Raw genomic sequence first — 15,145 nt, forward strand, 5'->3', positions numbered from 1 at the left:
GGGCACGCTGTATGCCGTTATGTGTAAAAAAGGGGGACGCTGTCTGCCGTAATGTGTAAAAAAGGGACGCTGTCTGCTATAATGTGTAAAAAGAGGAATCTGTCCGCCGTAAGGTGTAAAAGGGTCTACCTGGTGTAGTGGTGCTACTGTGCGGCGTAATTTGAATAATGGAGACTACTGTGCACCGTTTTATGAATTGGTATTATTTTGTGGCCACACCCCTTCCCCACGAAGCCACGCCACTATGTATTTTTGCGTGCGCCTACGGCGCGCACTGCCCCTGTTTTCCATGCAGGGGTGGGGCTCTGATGCCGTTTCTTGCACACAGTGCTAAAATGTCTAGTTACGGCACTGTTGCTAGGTATCCACTTCCCTGAGCAGGTCCCTCTCACCAGATCCTCTCCAGGGGTGAGGGGGTGGACTGGGATGGGATGTGGGGGGGGGGGGGCCCAAGCCATTTTGTCGCACATGGGCCCACCGCTCGCTAGTTCCGCCACTGCTCCCATCTGTGACATTCAGACCCCTCCCATCCGTGGCACCCCATCCCCCACGCAGGTACTGCTCTCCCTCACATCTCCAAACACCCCCCCTTCATCAGCAGTGTTTAGGGTTAGACTGCAGTTAGGGTTAGTAAGGCCGAAACTAAGATTTTGGTGGCCTGGGGCAGGATGTAGCATGTGTTGCCGGCGCCAGGATCCCGACCGATGGCATGCCGGCAGCGGGGCAAGCGCAAATGAGTCCCTTGCAGGTTCGCTGCGCTCGCCATGCTGCGGGCATGGTGGCGTGGTCTGCAGGCACGGTGGCACGCTCTGCGCACCACGCTATTTATTCTCCCTCCAGCTGTCGGGATTCCTGCGCTGGTGTACTGCGCGCTGGGATCCCAACAGCCGGCATACTGAATGCCACCCCTGGGGCAAGGCAACAATTTGGTCTGGTGTGACACACACATTACTTTGCCACTGCATCTGACCCCTATGTCCTGTCAAATCTGGCACATGGGTCATGTGCCCCCCAGTTGCAGCCCTGGGGTTAGGCTGCAGTTAGGGTGGGTTTAGGATTAGGCTGAAGTTAGGTTAGGGTTAGTATTAGGCTGCAATTAGGGTTAGGCTGCAGTCTAGTATTAAGCCGGGAACACACTAAACGATGTGTGTACCTGGTGAGCTCACTCACACACTTGCGGCGGCATAGAGAGGAGCAGGGCTATGATGTGTTTGGCAGCATGGAATCCCTAGCGACATACCCAGATTGAGCTGCATGTACAGCCGACTAGACGCATCCCATGTGTGCCTCCCCAGCCACTGACCTCACCGCACGTCACTGCCAGGGACCCCCCAAGGAGGTTTGGGATTAGCTGTATCCGAAATGCAGATTGGCCAGGGCAGTAGCGGCATAGGCACCATGATTTTTGTACGCAGCTGACGGCAGATACACACCTGAAAACGGCCTTGACATGTCTGCGTTTTCCCATCCATTCCCCATTAGCTCCCTGTTACCACCTCCAAACGGCCACTTCCTGAAAATCACTCTGCGATAGAATCCTCATTGTGAGCGGGATCGCAGCGGCACCTTTGCGCATGTGCAGTGCGATCACAGCACATTTGCAGTCTGCCGATAAGTGCTCTCCTGCGCGATAGTCGCCCATTGCATAATATGAATTAGGCCCATTGAGTGGTGATTTGTTCTAACCAGTAACCTGCATAATCAGTCAGTCATGGACTACTCATTTTACATTCACCATTACAAATTGCTTCACTCTGGGTATAAAGACACGGAGAAATTAAGTCTTATGTAACGCTCTATAGAATACAATATACTGCACTGCAATATTTATGATGTGTTTATATGATTATTATACTCACTTGGGTTATTTACGTGCTCTTTAAGGTTTAATTTATGTTCTTTGTAAGAATTGATTCCACCTTTAGACAGCAGCTGTGGAAATAACGAGAGAAAGTTATACAAACTTAATAGGAAAGTAATGTAATATAATAGTAGACAAGTGGAAGTTGCTTGGCTATTTACTAATGAGCCAAAACATTATGAACACCAGCCTAATTTGCTGTTGTTGCTGAGGCATGGACTCTACAAGATCTTTGTATTTGTGCAGTGGCATCTGTTACCAAGATGCAGCAGATCCTTTAACCCCTGTAAATTGTGAGGTGCTGCCACTGCAGATCAGTTTTGTTGTTGCAACACATACAGTACCACAGAAGTTCTACTAGATTAAGATCTTGTGAATTTAGAGGCCAGGGCGAAAGCTTGAACTCTTTGAAATGTTCCTCTTACCATTTTTGAACAATACCTGCCAGGGACGGATTGAGGACTACATGGTCCTAGAGATTAAAATGTTTGAGGGTATACAATGAGAGTGGCATATTATCCAACATAAAGAAACCACTTTCATTGGAGAATGCCCTTGCCATAAAAGGATTGCAACTGGTCCACAATGGTGTTTAGATACTGTAGGTGGTAATAATTAAATTAACATACATATGACCTAAAGCACTACACTTCCTCCACTATCTTCTTTTCTCCCCACTGTGCATCCTGGTCTCATCATTTCCCTGGGTCAAAAACACACATATACCTAGTTGTCCACAATGTGCAAAAGAAAGTAGCATCACATGGGCAGCACCAGAGGTATACTGTGTAACCATGGTGGCAGCACCAGCCATCACAGACAAGACAGGCCCCACATGCACATCAGCCCACCGGGAATCATCACTGTGAACACTATGGCCAATCTGCCCCTGGATTCATCAAACCAGGCAACCTTCTTCTTTGATCCAAGGTACAGTTCTGACACCCACTTTCAATGGTGGACATGGGTTAGCATGGGGATTCTGATTGGTCTTCGGCTACAAAGCCCCATATACAGTAGAGTTTAAAATGTGCAGGGAGACTTAGATTTGGGAGGGGCGTGTCAAACTGAAATCTAAATTAAAGAGCAAAGATACTGCTGCCCAGCATTTGTAGACTACATGCTTAGAAGCAGCCAGTATTTACTGTACAGTGCAAGTCTGTTACTTTTATCATTCTTAATGTATATCTCTTTTATATAATACCTACATACAGTACTATGAAGCACTTTACAGGAATTGCTTAATAATTTAGGAGCTCATCAAGATGCACGCAAGAAACGGCAAACAAGAAGAGTCATAAATGGCGTTATCCTATCTGTTTTTAGGATTTATCTATAGAATCCAAACATGCTAGATCCAATGTTGGGAAGATGACGTTTCAAAATTGAGCACAGCGGGAAAACCTGAGCCCAGGCTCGGAAATGGCAAATTCAGTTGGGTTCGGTTTTCAGTGAACCGAACCCACACATCTCTAATATATGTATATAAATTACCTTTGCATCGGTTATTTATCCCTTTAAAAACTGAATGGAAGTTGCTAAGAGATAGATAATAATTAGTGTAATTAATTGCTGTAATATAACCTTAACACTAATCAGGGGCAGATTGGGATGGAAAACCCGCCCGATAAATTTATGGAAGCAGCCCTAATGGAGGTGCGGTCTGATGAGAGGGTGGGGTCTGTTGAGGAAAGCAGGATCCCTACTTATAGAGACTGATTGTACACAATTGGGCCTTCCGTGTGTCTTTTGCTGCAGTTGTGTCTGAGACCAGGGGTGTATTGGGATCTAGAAGTGGCCCTATAGAAATTTTGTAGAATTGGCCCGACATGAGCAGCACAAGAGGTATAACATACTATGTAGCCATGGCAGCATCACTGGATGGCAGAGTTGCTGTACTGCAGAGATGGAATATCAGAATGAATGGGGACAATTCAGTGTACCGAGTGTGGTGGGCTGCCTGTTATGTGGGGGGTGGGGACACATGACAACACACAAAACAGGCCCCACAGACTCTTCGGCCTACCAGGAATGTTCCTGGTGAACCCTATGGCCAATCTGCCCCTGACACAAATGCATGACATGTTGACATACTGTTTGCTGGATTTCAATCTGCAAACAGACAAAGAGTAGAGGCTACATACTGTACTGCTGCTGATATTCATTATCATGGGTGTGGTATAATAGATCTACAATGTCTATGTAGACAGTCAAAATAGGTTGACAGCATATGGTAGAAATGCATTAGGTCAACAGGTACAAAAGGTCAACAGATGAAAGGTTGACAGGAACAAAATGTCAACAGGGTGAACAGGATGACATGACAAAGGTCGAAACAAAAATAGTAGACACAAGTGTTTTTATTTTAATTTTTTTAGACCAAATCTTGATACTCCATGTTATGTGAGCATCATCAGTACAAATGTGTACCCTTGAGGACTTTCTTCACTTACCATGCATCAGGCAAGATGGCTTCATGAGCCATGGGTTACTAGTAGATGCACACGTGCATGGTAAATTAAACAAATGTTGGAAAAACGTGAAAAACCCCCAAAACACTTGTCGACCATTTGTGTGTTGACCACTGTCATGTTAACTTTTTGAACTTGTTGGCCTTAAGCACTGCTGACCTTTCAACTGTTGACCTTTTGTACCTGTCGGTCTGATGCATGTCATACATATGGGGCCGGATGTAATGACATGGTGCTACAGATAAAAAGGGGATTATTTAAAATGAAGCAAACACCTTGTAACACTGCACATGTGCACACGTAACTTTATGAACATTTTTTGGCTTCTGACTACTTACAATTGAAGGAAGGGGAGGTTCTGGCTAGCGAAGGCAGAGAGCAGTGAGTGCAGACATAAATGCATACACAGATATCTCTGTCAGGAGGTGTGTGCTGGAGGTCTGGTGACAATTTCTGTATGCGATGATGATGGGTATCCGGTCGATAGATCAACAATGTATTGGTCCAAAGTCAATAGGTTGACACCAGAGTCCGGATGTAATGATGCCCGAGTTCGACAGCCCGGCGGGAAGCCGGCCGAACTCTGACTTTTTTGTAAAGGGGCATTCACTTACAATGCAAGGTTTTACCTTGTACGTGATTACCTCTTTAAAAAAAAAAAAAACATTTTGCCTCGTAAGTGATTGCCTTACAGAGATATCTGTGTATGCATTTATGTCTGCACTCACTGTTCTCTGCCTTCGCTAGCCTGAACCTTCCCTTCCTTCAATTGTAAGTAGTCAGAAGCCAAAACATGTTCATAAAGTTATGTGTTTGCTTAATTTTAAATAAGCCCCTTTTTAGCTGCAGCACCATGCTTCAGTTTATGGCCCAGATTTATCAAGCCTTGGAGAGTGATAAATTGCACAGTGATAAAGTGCCAACCAATCAGCTCCTGTCATGTTTTGAAAAAATGACAATTAGGAGCTGATTGGTTGGCACTTTATCACCGTGCAATGTATGACTGTCCAAGGCATGATAAATCTAGGTGTAAATTCTTTACTGCAAAACCACACAATTACAGTAGGTTAATCTACTAGTACAGTATGTTGGTTTGACTGTAGGAGAACACAAGCATAAACATAAGGAGAACATATTAACATCATACTTATAGTCAGCACCAATCTCATGGCCTAAGTGCTGTGAATCAGAAATGCTAACCACTGTGAGACCATGCTGCTCAAAAGCGCAAGTGTGTGGTATGTATACATATAAATAGACAATGGGATAGTATTCTAAGGATCCTTTAATAATTATCACAATTTCTTTTGATAAAAAGTATACTAAATGTACTCCCTAATTAGCTCACACATTAGAGTAAACTATAGGAATAATACTTACAAAGTAGAAGAAGGTGAGATGATCAGATTTAGGATCCAGGCCGCTCTTATTGATGTCGTATTCCACACTCACTGGCATATTGGAGTCACAGGGAATTATCTCTGAATTGCTTTGTACAGTCAGAAAACTTTTACTCTCAGAGTAAAATGGGTCTAGCCATTTCACTGCCTGCTCATAACTATCTTCTTCATCATCATTATTTTTATCTGATGAAAACTTTGTCTGGGGACACAGCATATGAGAGGTGTTAAATCATCTGTCCTTTTGTGAGGTAAGTTAAAGTAATGTAAATTACACTTTTTACAATATAAATTCTTGCTTACATTATTCAAATACATTTAGGGACAACAAACTGGGACTGTCCCACAGGAAAGGGGTAAGGTTCCAGACTGTGCACTTGAGGGCCCCTGTCCAAATGCTTCTTGAGAGACACCTCTCTGCAGCAGTAATTAATTTATGCCCCATAATGGTGCCCTAGTTCATTTTCTGAAACATAGTTACGCCCTGGTTAAAATTATGACCCATAGTAGTGCCCTAGTTTCTTTAATAAACCATCGTAGCTCCGTAGTTTTCATTTTACACATAGTTTAATGTCACTTTGTAGGGCTACCAGTACACATTATGCCACGCAGTATCCACAATTCACACTATGACATAGTGTCCCCAGTTCATAGTATGCCCAGTACAGTGCCCCCTATTTATACTGTGCCACATTAGAGTGCCCTCCAGTTGAAATTATGCTACATTACAGTGTCCCAGTTTATATTACTGTATGTAACATTGTAGTGCCCTCCACATTACAATGAACATATCATAATGATACATTAGAGTGCCCTTTAGTTCAAATGATGCCATGTTACAGTGTTTCAGTTCATATTATGTAACACTATAGTGCCCTTCACTTTACAATGAACAGATCAGATTAAGACACATTACAGTGGGCTCCAGTTCATAATGTTCCACATCACAGTGCCCCCTTACCTTTATAACATCCTCTACATCAGGGATGGGGAACCTTCGGCTCTCCAGCTGTTGTTGAACTACACATCCCAGCATGCCCTGCAACAGTTTTAGCATGGCCAAATAGCAAAACTGTAGCAAGGCATGCTGGTATGTGTAGTTCAACAACAGCTGGAGGGCCGAAGGTTCCCCATCCCTGCTCTACATGCTCCTCTCACTGAAAATGTAATGTCACACAATTCAGGCTGGGCAGTGGATCAGACCCAATTGCTTAGCAGGCAAATCTAGGAAATTAATATGCAACTTTATAACCTGGGTCCAGGCCCCACTAAGCTTCAGGGCCCCATAGCAATGGCACCCCTTGCACCCACTAAAGCTATGCCTATGTTGTTACTCTAACAGATGGTAAGTTACCTGGTGGAGCAGGACCACTGATCAACATGGGTGCTTGGTTCTCTTGAATAGAAACTACACCAAGATGGCAAGATTCACCCTCCTGCCAACCAGTGGGTGCTCAAGACTGGTTCTCAGAACAGGGCACCAGTGCTCCATTTGCACATCAGCCTTCTGAGCAGTTCCCATACCTTCATAGACCTGCACCCAAGGGGGTGTAAGACACTTGGTTTTGTTTAGAATAGATGCTCCACCATGGGTAGCAAAGCATATTTTTTCTTAGATATTGCATCTTAGTCACATCATAACCACATACAAAGCCACTCACAGTGTACCAGGAATGCTAAACTGCTACTGTTGTAGCAAAGGATTTTAAATAACGTGTATAAACTCTTAGATTAAGTCAGAGGTTCTCATGCACGGTCCTCAAGGTACCCTGACGGTCCAGGTTTTAAGTATATCCATGCTTGGCCACAGGTGACTTAATTAGTACCTAAGTCAGTTGATTTAACCATCCATGCTGAGCCATGGATATACCTAAAACCTAGACCGTTAGGTGCCTTGAGGACCATGTTTGGGAACCTCTGAATTAAGCATAGTGGAACATAGCAGGAAGACTGGCTGCATCCGCTAGCATCGGAACCTGTTGTAGACAGATTTGCGACTTAGTTACAAACAGATGTATAAATAATGCCAGCCCCAGTGGTCAGTATACACCTGCATGTGGTTTTGTCACATTAGTGGTGTGAATAAGATGCAAATGGCAATATGCAAAAAATGCTTGTTTGCGTCTAAGACACAAGGTCTGTGATGTGCCAACCATAATTAGAGGAAAGGTGTATGAGGACACATCTGAAGGTGGAGTGCAATGAGCAGCCAATAATAAAGACATCATTTCCCACTCAAAATACACATAGGGGGATTTATCTTTATATGCTACACCAAGCCAAGTGCAAGAACAGATGTGCTTATATATTTGTACTGTATATTGAGAGGGATCGTCTCTTATGGTTGCTGCAACTGGCAAAACCCCAAAATCTCTCCAGGGCTTCATACATCTCCCCCTATAAATGATACTACAAGCCTTATTTGTGCACAAAAAAAATTATATATATATATATATATATATATATACACTGCTCAAAAAAATAAAGGGAACACTAAAATAACACATCCTAGATCTGAATGAATGAAATATTCTTATTAAATACTTTGTTCTTTACATAGTTGAATGTGCTGACAACAAAATCACACAAAAATTATCAACGGAAATCAAATTTATTAACCCATGGAGGTCTGGATTTGGAGTCACCCTCAAAATTAAAGTGGAAAAACTGCACTACAGGCTGATCCAACTTTGATGTAATGTCCTTAAAACAAGTCAAAATGAGGCTCAGTAGTGTGTGTGGCCTCCATGTGCCTGTATGACCTCCCTACAACCCACACAAGTGGCTCAGGTTGTGCAGCTCATCCAGGATGGCACATCAATGCGAGCTGTGGCAAGAAGGTTTGCTGTGTCTGTCAGCGTAGTGTACAGAGCATGGAGGCGCTACCAGGAGATTGGCCAGTACATCAGGAGATGTGGAGGAGGCCGTAGGAGGGCAACAACCCAGCAGCAGGATAGCTACCTCTGCCTTTGTGCAAGGAGGAACAGGAGGAGCACTGCCAGAGCCCTGCAAAATGACCTCCAGCAAGCCACAAATGTACATGTGTCTACTCAAACAATCAGAAACACACTGGTATGAGGGCCCGACGCCCACAGGTGGGGGTTGTGCTTACAGGCCAACACCGTGCAGAATGTTTGGCATTTGCCAGAGAACACCAAGATTGGCAAATTCGCCACTGGCGCCCTGTGCTCTTCACAGATGAAAGCATGTTCTCACTGAGCACATGTGACAGACATGACAGAGTCTGGAGACGCCAAGGAGAACGTTCTGCTGCCTGCAACATCCTCCAGCATGACCGGTTTAGCAGTGGGTCAGTAATGGTGTGGGGTGGCATTTCTTTGGGGGCCGCACAGCCCTCCATGTGCTCGCCAGAGGTAGCCTGACTGCCATTAGGCACCGAGATGAGATCCTCAGACCCCTTGTGAGACCATATGCTGGTGCGGTTGGCCCTGGGTTCCTCCTAATGCAAGACAATGCTAGACCTCATGTGGTTGGAATGTGTCAGCAGTTCCTGCAAGACAAAGGCATTGATGCTATGGACTGGCCTGCCCGTTCCCCAGATCTGAATCCAATTGAGCAAATCTGGGACATCATGTCTAGCTCCATCCACCAATGCCACATTGCACCACAGACTGTCCAGGAGTTGGTGGATGCTTTAGTCCAGGTCTGGGAGGAGATCCCTCAGGAGACCATCCACCACCTCATCAGGAGCATGCCCAGGCGTTGTAGGGAGGTCATACAGGCACGAGTAGGTCCCAGACACTACTGAGCCTCATTTTGACTTGTTTTAAGGACATTACATCAAAGTTGGATCAGCCTGTAGTGTGTTTTTCCACTTTAATTTTGAGGGTGACTCCAAATCCAGACCTCCATGGGTTAATAAATTTGATTTCCATTGATCATTTTTGTGTGATTTTGTTGTCAGCACATTCAACTATGTAAAGAACAAAGTATTTAATAAGAATATTTCATTCATTCAGATCTAGGATGTGTTATTTTAGTGTTCCCTTTATTTTTTTGAGCAGTGTATATATCTATATATATATATACAGAGTTTATACAGAGTATATATATATATAACTAGGCACTTCATCGCGCCATACCGGCACTCTTCACACCGTCTTGAGGGGCTATGCCCCCTTAACCCTTGGACGCTCTTGTGGCATGCAATAGTTGTATTATATGGAGTATTACCTCCAATCATAATTGTGTGAGTGGTTAAATATTGCACAGACAATGGCCCTCATTCCGAGTTGTTCGCTCGCTAGCTGCTTTTAGCAGCTTTGCACACGCTAAGCCGCCGCCTACTGGGAGTGAATCTTAGCTTTGCAGAATTGCGAACGAAAGATTCGCATAATTGCGAATAGAATAGCGATTAGAAATTTCTTTGCAGTTTCCGAGTAGCTCGAGACTTAGTCTGCCACTGCGATCAGTTCAGTCCTTTTCGTTCCTGGTTTGACGTCACAAACACACCCAGCGTTCGCCCAGACACTCCTCCGTTTCTCCAACCACTCCCGCGTTTTTCCCAGAAATGGCAGCGTTTTTTCAAACACACCCATAAAACGTCCAGTTTCCGCCCAGAAACACCCACTTTCTGTCAATCTCACTCCGATCACCAGAACAAAGAAATATCTCTGTTAAGCCGTGAGTAAAATACCAAACTTTTTAGCAAATTTACTTGGCGCAGACGCACTGCGAACATTGCGCATGCGCAGTTTGCGACTTATCGCACCGATGCGAAGAAAACTAACGAGCGAACAATTCGTAATGAGGGCCAATGAGCGTGCGATGGTTAAGGGGTCGTAGCCCCTTGCAACGGCGTGAATAGCGCACGCAGGGCCTGATGAATCACCTAGTAGGTGCTGTGGTTGGGGGAGTGGTGGGTGCTGGGGAGACGCGGATGGGGGAAGGGGGCTGGGACTGCCGCGCGCGCGGGGGGGGGTGTTATGCACTCCAGTGCCTGCAGGAATGTACTGGTGTCTGAACGGAGAGGGATGCAAAACAAATGAACTCACAGACAGACTGGGGAATATGACATTACGTACACAGAAGGTGATAGGGTAACAAAATAAACACAAAGTGAACAGAGAAGCCCAGAGGCTAAGAAACTGGGTGTCTCCCTAGTACTAGGAGTGCTCAGATGGAAAGAAGCGAGATGTTGTGTTTTAATACGTAGAGAACCCGAAATGCTGTTGCTAAGGGCAACAGCAAAACCCTAAAGGGTTACCAACGGGTGTGGCAGTAAACTCCTTGGTCAGAGATGGAATAATAGACACAAGGAGAGTCTCCACAATCCTAGTCCTCACTTGCAGTGCACTGGTTCAGCTTACTGCCACTAAACTGACACCAGAACACCTTGCACAGTGAGAAAGGATTTTGGCAGGCAAGTCTGAGAATACAGCCGCAAACTTGCTATGTTCACAGAGTAGCAAAAGAACCCCAGCAAGTTAAACGACTGACTCCAGTCTTACTGCTAGGTCTGGATTGGCAGAGTGTAGTACCAAATCCCAAGGCCTATTTGCAGTAAGCAACAAACAAATACAAAGCTACACAGTACTGGCTAACTTTCAGGAACTGACTAACCAACAAAGATTCAGCAGCATCTGCTTAACCTGAGAAGAGGCTTTATATAGCAGGTGCTGTCCACGCCCCACTCAGACCTCACAGACTGTGAGCACAAAAACCAGCACCGGATCCCCTGCCGTGCACAAAGCCTGTAACCACTGCACAGCAAAAGACCCGAACCGGAGTATCAGCTGCGCTCAGGTTACTCCGCTAGCACTTGTCTCCCGGTTGCCACGACAACGTGGCAGCACAGGGCAGGAGACCCTAACAGTACCCCCCCTCTGACGAGGGGTCAAAGAACCCCTACCACCGGGTTTATCGGGGAACTGCGAGAAGAAAGAGCGTATCAGTCTGGGGGCATGAATATCACAACTGCGCACCCACGACCGCTCCTCCGGGCCATACCCCTTCCAGTGCACCAAAAATGACAGCCGACCCCGAACCATCTTGGAGTCAAGAATCCTTTCAACAACAAACTCCCTCTGGCCACGTATCAGAAGAGGAGAAGGTCTTCCACTGGAAGAAGGATTACTAATCGCCCGTTTTAAAAGGGAACAATGAAATGTTTTATTGATACCCAAAGAACGGGGCAGATCTAACTGAAATGCCACCGGATTGATAACCCTAGTGATCTTATAAGGGCCGATGAACCGGGGGCCTAATTTATGAGATGGCTGTCTCAACTTCAAATTCTTGGTAGACAACCAGACGAAGTCTCCTAATTTGAAGCTGCAGGGTCTTTTCCGCTTATCAAAAACCCTTTTGGTCACTAATGACACAGACACAAGGGCTTTCTTCACTTTCCTCCAAATACCCCTAAGGACCGAAACCACAGAGGAACCACCAGGCGTGGAGTCCAGGGGGTCAAAATAATTGGCCTTAGGATGATGCCCATACACACAAAGGAAGGGAGAGATCCCTGTAGCAGAGTGAGCCGCGTTGTTATAGGCAAACTCCGCCATGGACAGATGAGCAACCCAGTCAGTCTGACACTTGGAGACATAACACCTGAGGAACTGCTCCAAGGACTGGTTCACCCTTTCAGTCTGCCCATTAGACTGCGTATGGTAGCCTGACGACAAGCTGACAGAAATCTGGAGATTGGAACAAAATGCCCTCCAGAATTTGGCCACAAACTGGGATCCGCGGTCAGAGACCACATCAAGTGGCAACCCGTGGAGGCGCACAACATGCAGCATAAATAATTCAGACAGGCGTCTGGCCGATGGCAGCCCAACCAGTGGAACGAAGTGCGCCATCTTCGAAAACCTGTCAACGACAACCCAGATGGCTGTCATCCCCGAGGATTTGGGCAAGTCCACCACAAAATCCATTGAAATGTGGGTCCATGGCTTAGATGGAATAGAGAGTGGATGTAATGGGCCAACAGGAACCCCTCTAGGAGTCTTATTTCGGGCACAGATGTCACATGCCCGAACCCACTGATCCACATCCTTAGCCACCAAGGGCCACCACACCGCCCTAGATAGCAACTCCCGAGTTCTGGCAATACCCGGGTGACCTGCTGACTTCTTGGCATGGAATTCCAGGAACACTCGCTGTCTTAACCTAGGAGGCACAAACAAAAGACCTACCGGAAGGTCTGGAGGAGCCTGCTCCTGTGCTCTAAGAACTAATGACAAGAGGTCCTGGGTAATGCGCACTTTAATACATGATGGGGACACAATGGGCAATGGCTCCTCGGTGGTCTCCTGGATTGGAGCAAAACTCAGCGAGAGCGCATCAGCCTTGATGTTTTTTGACCCAGGGCAATATGTTATCAAAAAATTAAAGCGAGCAAAAAACAAAGCCCATCGTGCCTGCCTGGCATTGAGACGCTTCGCTGACTCTAAATATGCCAAATTCTTATGGTCGGTGAGAATTGAGACCACAAACTTAGCCCCCTCAAGCCAGTGTCTCCACTCCTCGAGTGCATCCTTAATAGCCAACAATTCCCGGTTACCCACGTCATAATTCATCTTGGCAGGCGAAAATTTACGGGAAAAGTAAGCACAGGGATGAAGGCGATTATCAGACACTCCCATCTGAGAGAGCACTGCCCCAATACCCATCTCAGAGGCATCCATCTCCACCACAAAAGGACGCTCTGGATCTGGGTGTCGCAGCACCTTGGCCGAGACAAATGCCCTTTTGAGACGGGCAAAAGCCGCTTTGGCCTCACAAGACCAGTGAGCAACATCCACCCCTTTCTTAGTGAGTGCCACCAAGGGCGCCACTATAGACGAAAATCCAGCGATAAATCGTCTATAAAAATTCGCAAAGCCCAGGAAACGCTGAAGCGCCTTCAAACTAGTGGGCTGCACCCAATCCAGGACTGCCTGTACCTTGGAACCCTCCATTTGGAAACCTTCTGGGGAGATAATATATCCTAGAAATGCGATTTGCTGAACTTCAAATTCACACTTCTCCAGCTTCGCCCCAAGCCGGTGGTCTCTGAGTTTCTGGAGGACTAAGCGTACATGCTTCCGATGTTCCTCCAGGGAATGGGAGAAGATTAGGATGTCATCTAAGTATACAACTAAGAATCTATCCAAATATTCCCTGAGCACATCGTTCATGAAATCCTGGAAGACTGCCGGGGCATTACAGAGCCCAAAAGGCATCACCAAATATTCATAATGCCCTGAGTGGGTATTAAAGGCAGTCTTCCATTCATCCCCCTCTCTTATTCGGATTAGATTGTACGCACCGCGTAGGTCAATCTTAGAAAAAATGGTGGCAGTACGAAGCTGGTCAAACAAGACCGAAATGAGAGGCAGTGGGTATGAGTTTTTAATCGTGATACGGTTCAATTCCCTGAAGTCGATGCAGGGTCGCAACGAACCGTCCTTTTTACCCACGAAGAAGAACCCCGACCCAACTGGAGACTGTGAAGGTCTGATAAATCCCTTAGCCAAGTTCTCCTGAATGTACTCTGCCATAGCCTGAGTCTCAGGACGTGACAGGGAGTACAACCTGCTCTTGGGAAGCTTAGCATTCGGCAACAAATCAATGGCACAGTCATGGGGGCGATGGGGAGGTAGTACCTCTGCAACTTTTTTGGAGAACACGTCCGCAAAATCTGCATAACATCCTGGCAATCCTGGCAAACTTAGCTGCGAAAGCCTGACTGGAAGGCTCAAGCAACTCCTGAAACAATCAGTACCCCAACTAAGAATCTCCCCAGAGACCCAGTCAAATTGAGGATTGTGGGCCCTTAACCAGGGTAACCCCAACACCAATGGGGCAAAAGTACAGACAGTCACATAAAAGGACAATTTTTCAGAGTGTGTGGCTCCAATAAACAAAGAAATCTGGCTAGTGCAAGAGGTAATTTTACCCTGGGATAATGGTTCCCCGTTTAACCCACAGATCTCAATTTCCGATGCCAAGGGTACTAAGGGAACAGAGTGTTTCAGGGCGAATTGGCGGTCCATAAAAACCCTGTCGGCCCCACTGTCCACAAAGGCCTCAGTCTTGACAGTTTGACCGAGGATCTTCAAGGTCACCGGAATGATAAAAGTCTTCTTGGGAAATTCTGACTTCTGGCCTGACAGGATATTTCCCATAACCCTCAGGCCCTGAAGTTTTCCGGCTTTTCTGGGCATGATACTACCACATGACCTTTATTCCCACAGTACAAACACAACCCCTGCTGTCTCCTCCGTGTCTTCTCACGCTAGGAGAGGCGGGTAGCCCCAATCTGCATAGGCTCCTCGGAAAATTCCTCAGAGTCTGAGGTTTCCTTGGGAAAGAAGGAAACCTCTGTCTCCCTTTCAAGCCTACGTTCTCTCAGCCGTCTATCCACCTGGATGGATAACTGCATGGGCTGATCCAAGCTATCAGGC

General features: G+C 46.1%; 1 protein-coding gene across 1 annotated transcript in view; it reads right to left on the reverse strand.

The window, feature by feature from the left end:
* Window positions 1-15,145, reverse strand: part of LOC135056658 (alpha-2-macroglobulin-like) — a 256,362-nt gene that overhangs the window by 158,187 nt on the left and 83,030 nt on the right. Inside the window, exons 12-13 of the mRNA XM_063962104.1 lie at window positions 5,713-5,934; window positions 1,860-1,932 (exon numbers count right to left, since the gene is read on the reverse strand). Coding sequence (XP_063818174.1) covers window positions 1,860-1,932; window positions 5,713-5,934 — 295 coding nt within the window. The remainder of the gene's footprint in view (window positions 1-1,859; window positions 1,933-5,712; window positions 5,935-15,145) is intronic.

Source organism: Pseudophryne corroboree, chromosome 3 (assembly GCF_028390025.1).
Source record: "Pseudophryne corroboree isolate aPseCor3 chromosome 3, aPseCor3.hap2, whole genome shotgun sequence".
NCBI lineage: Eukaryota > Metazoa > Chordata > Amphibia > Anura > Myobatrachidae > Pseudophryne > Pseudophryne corroboree.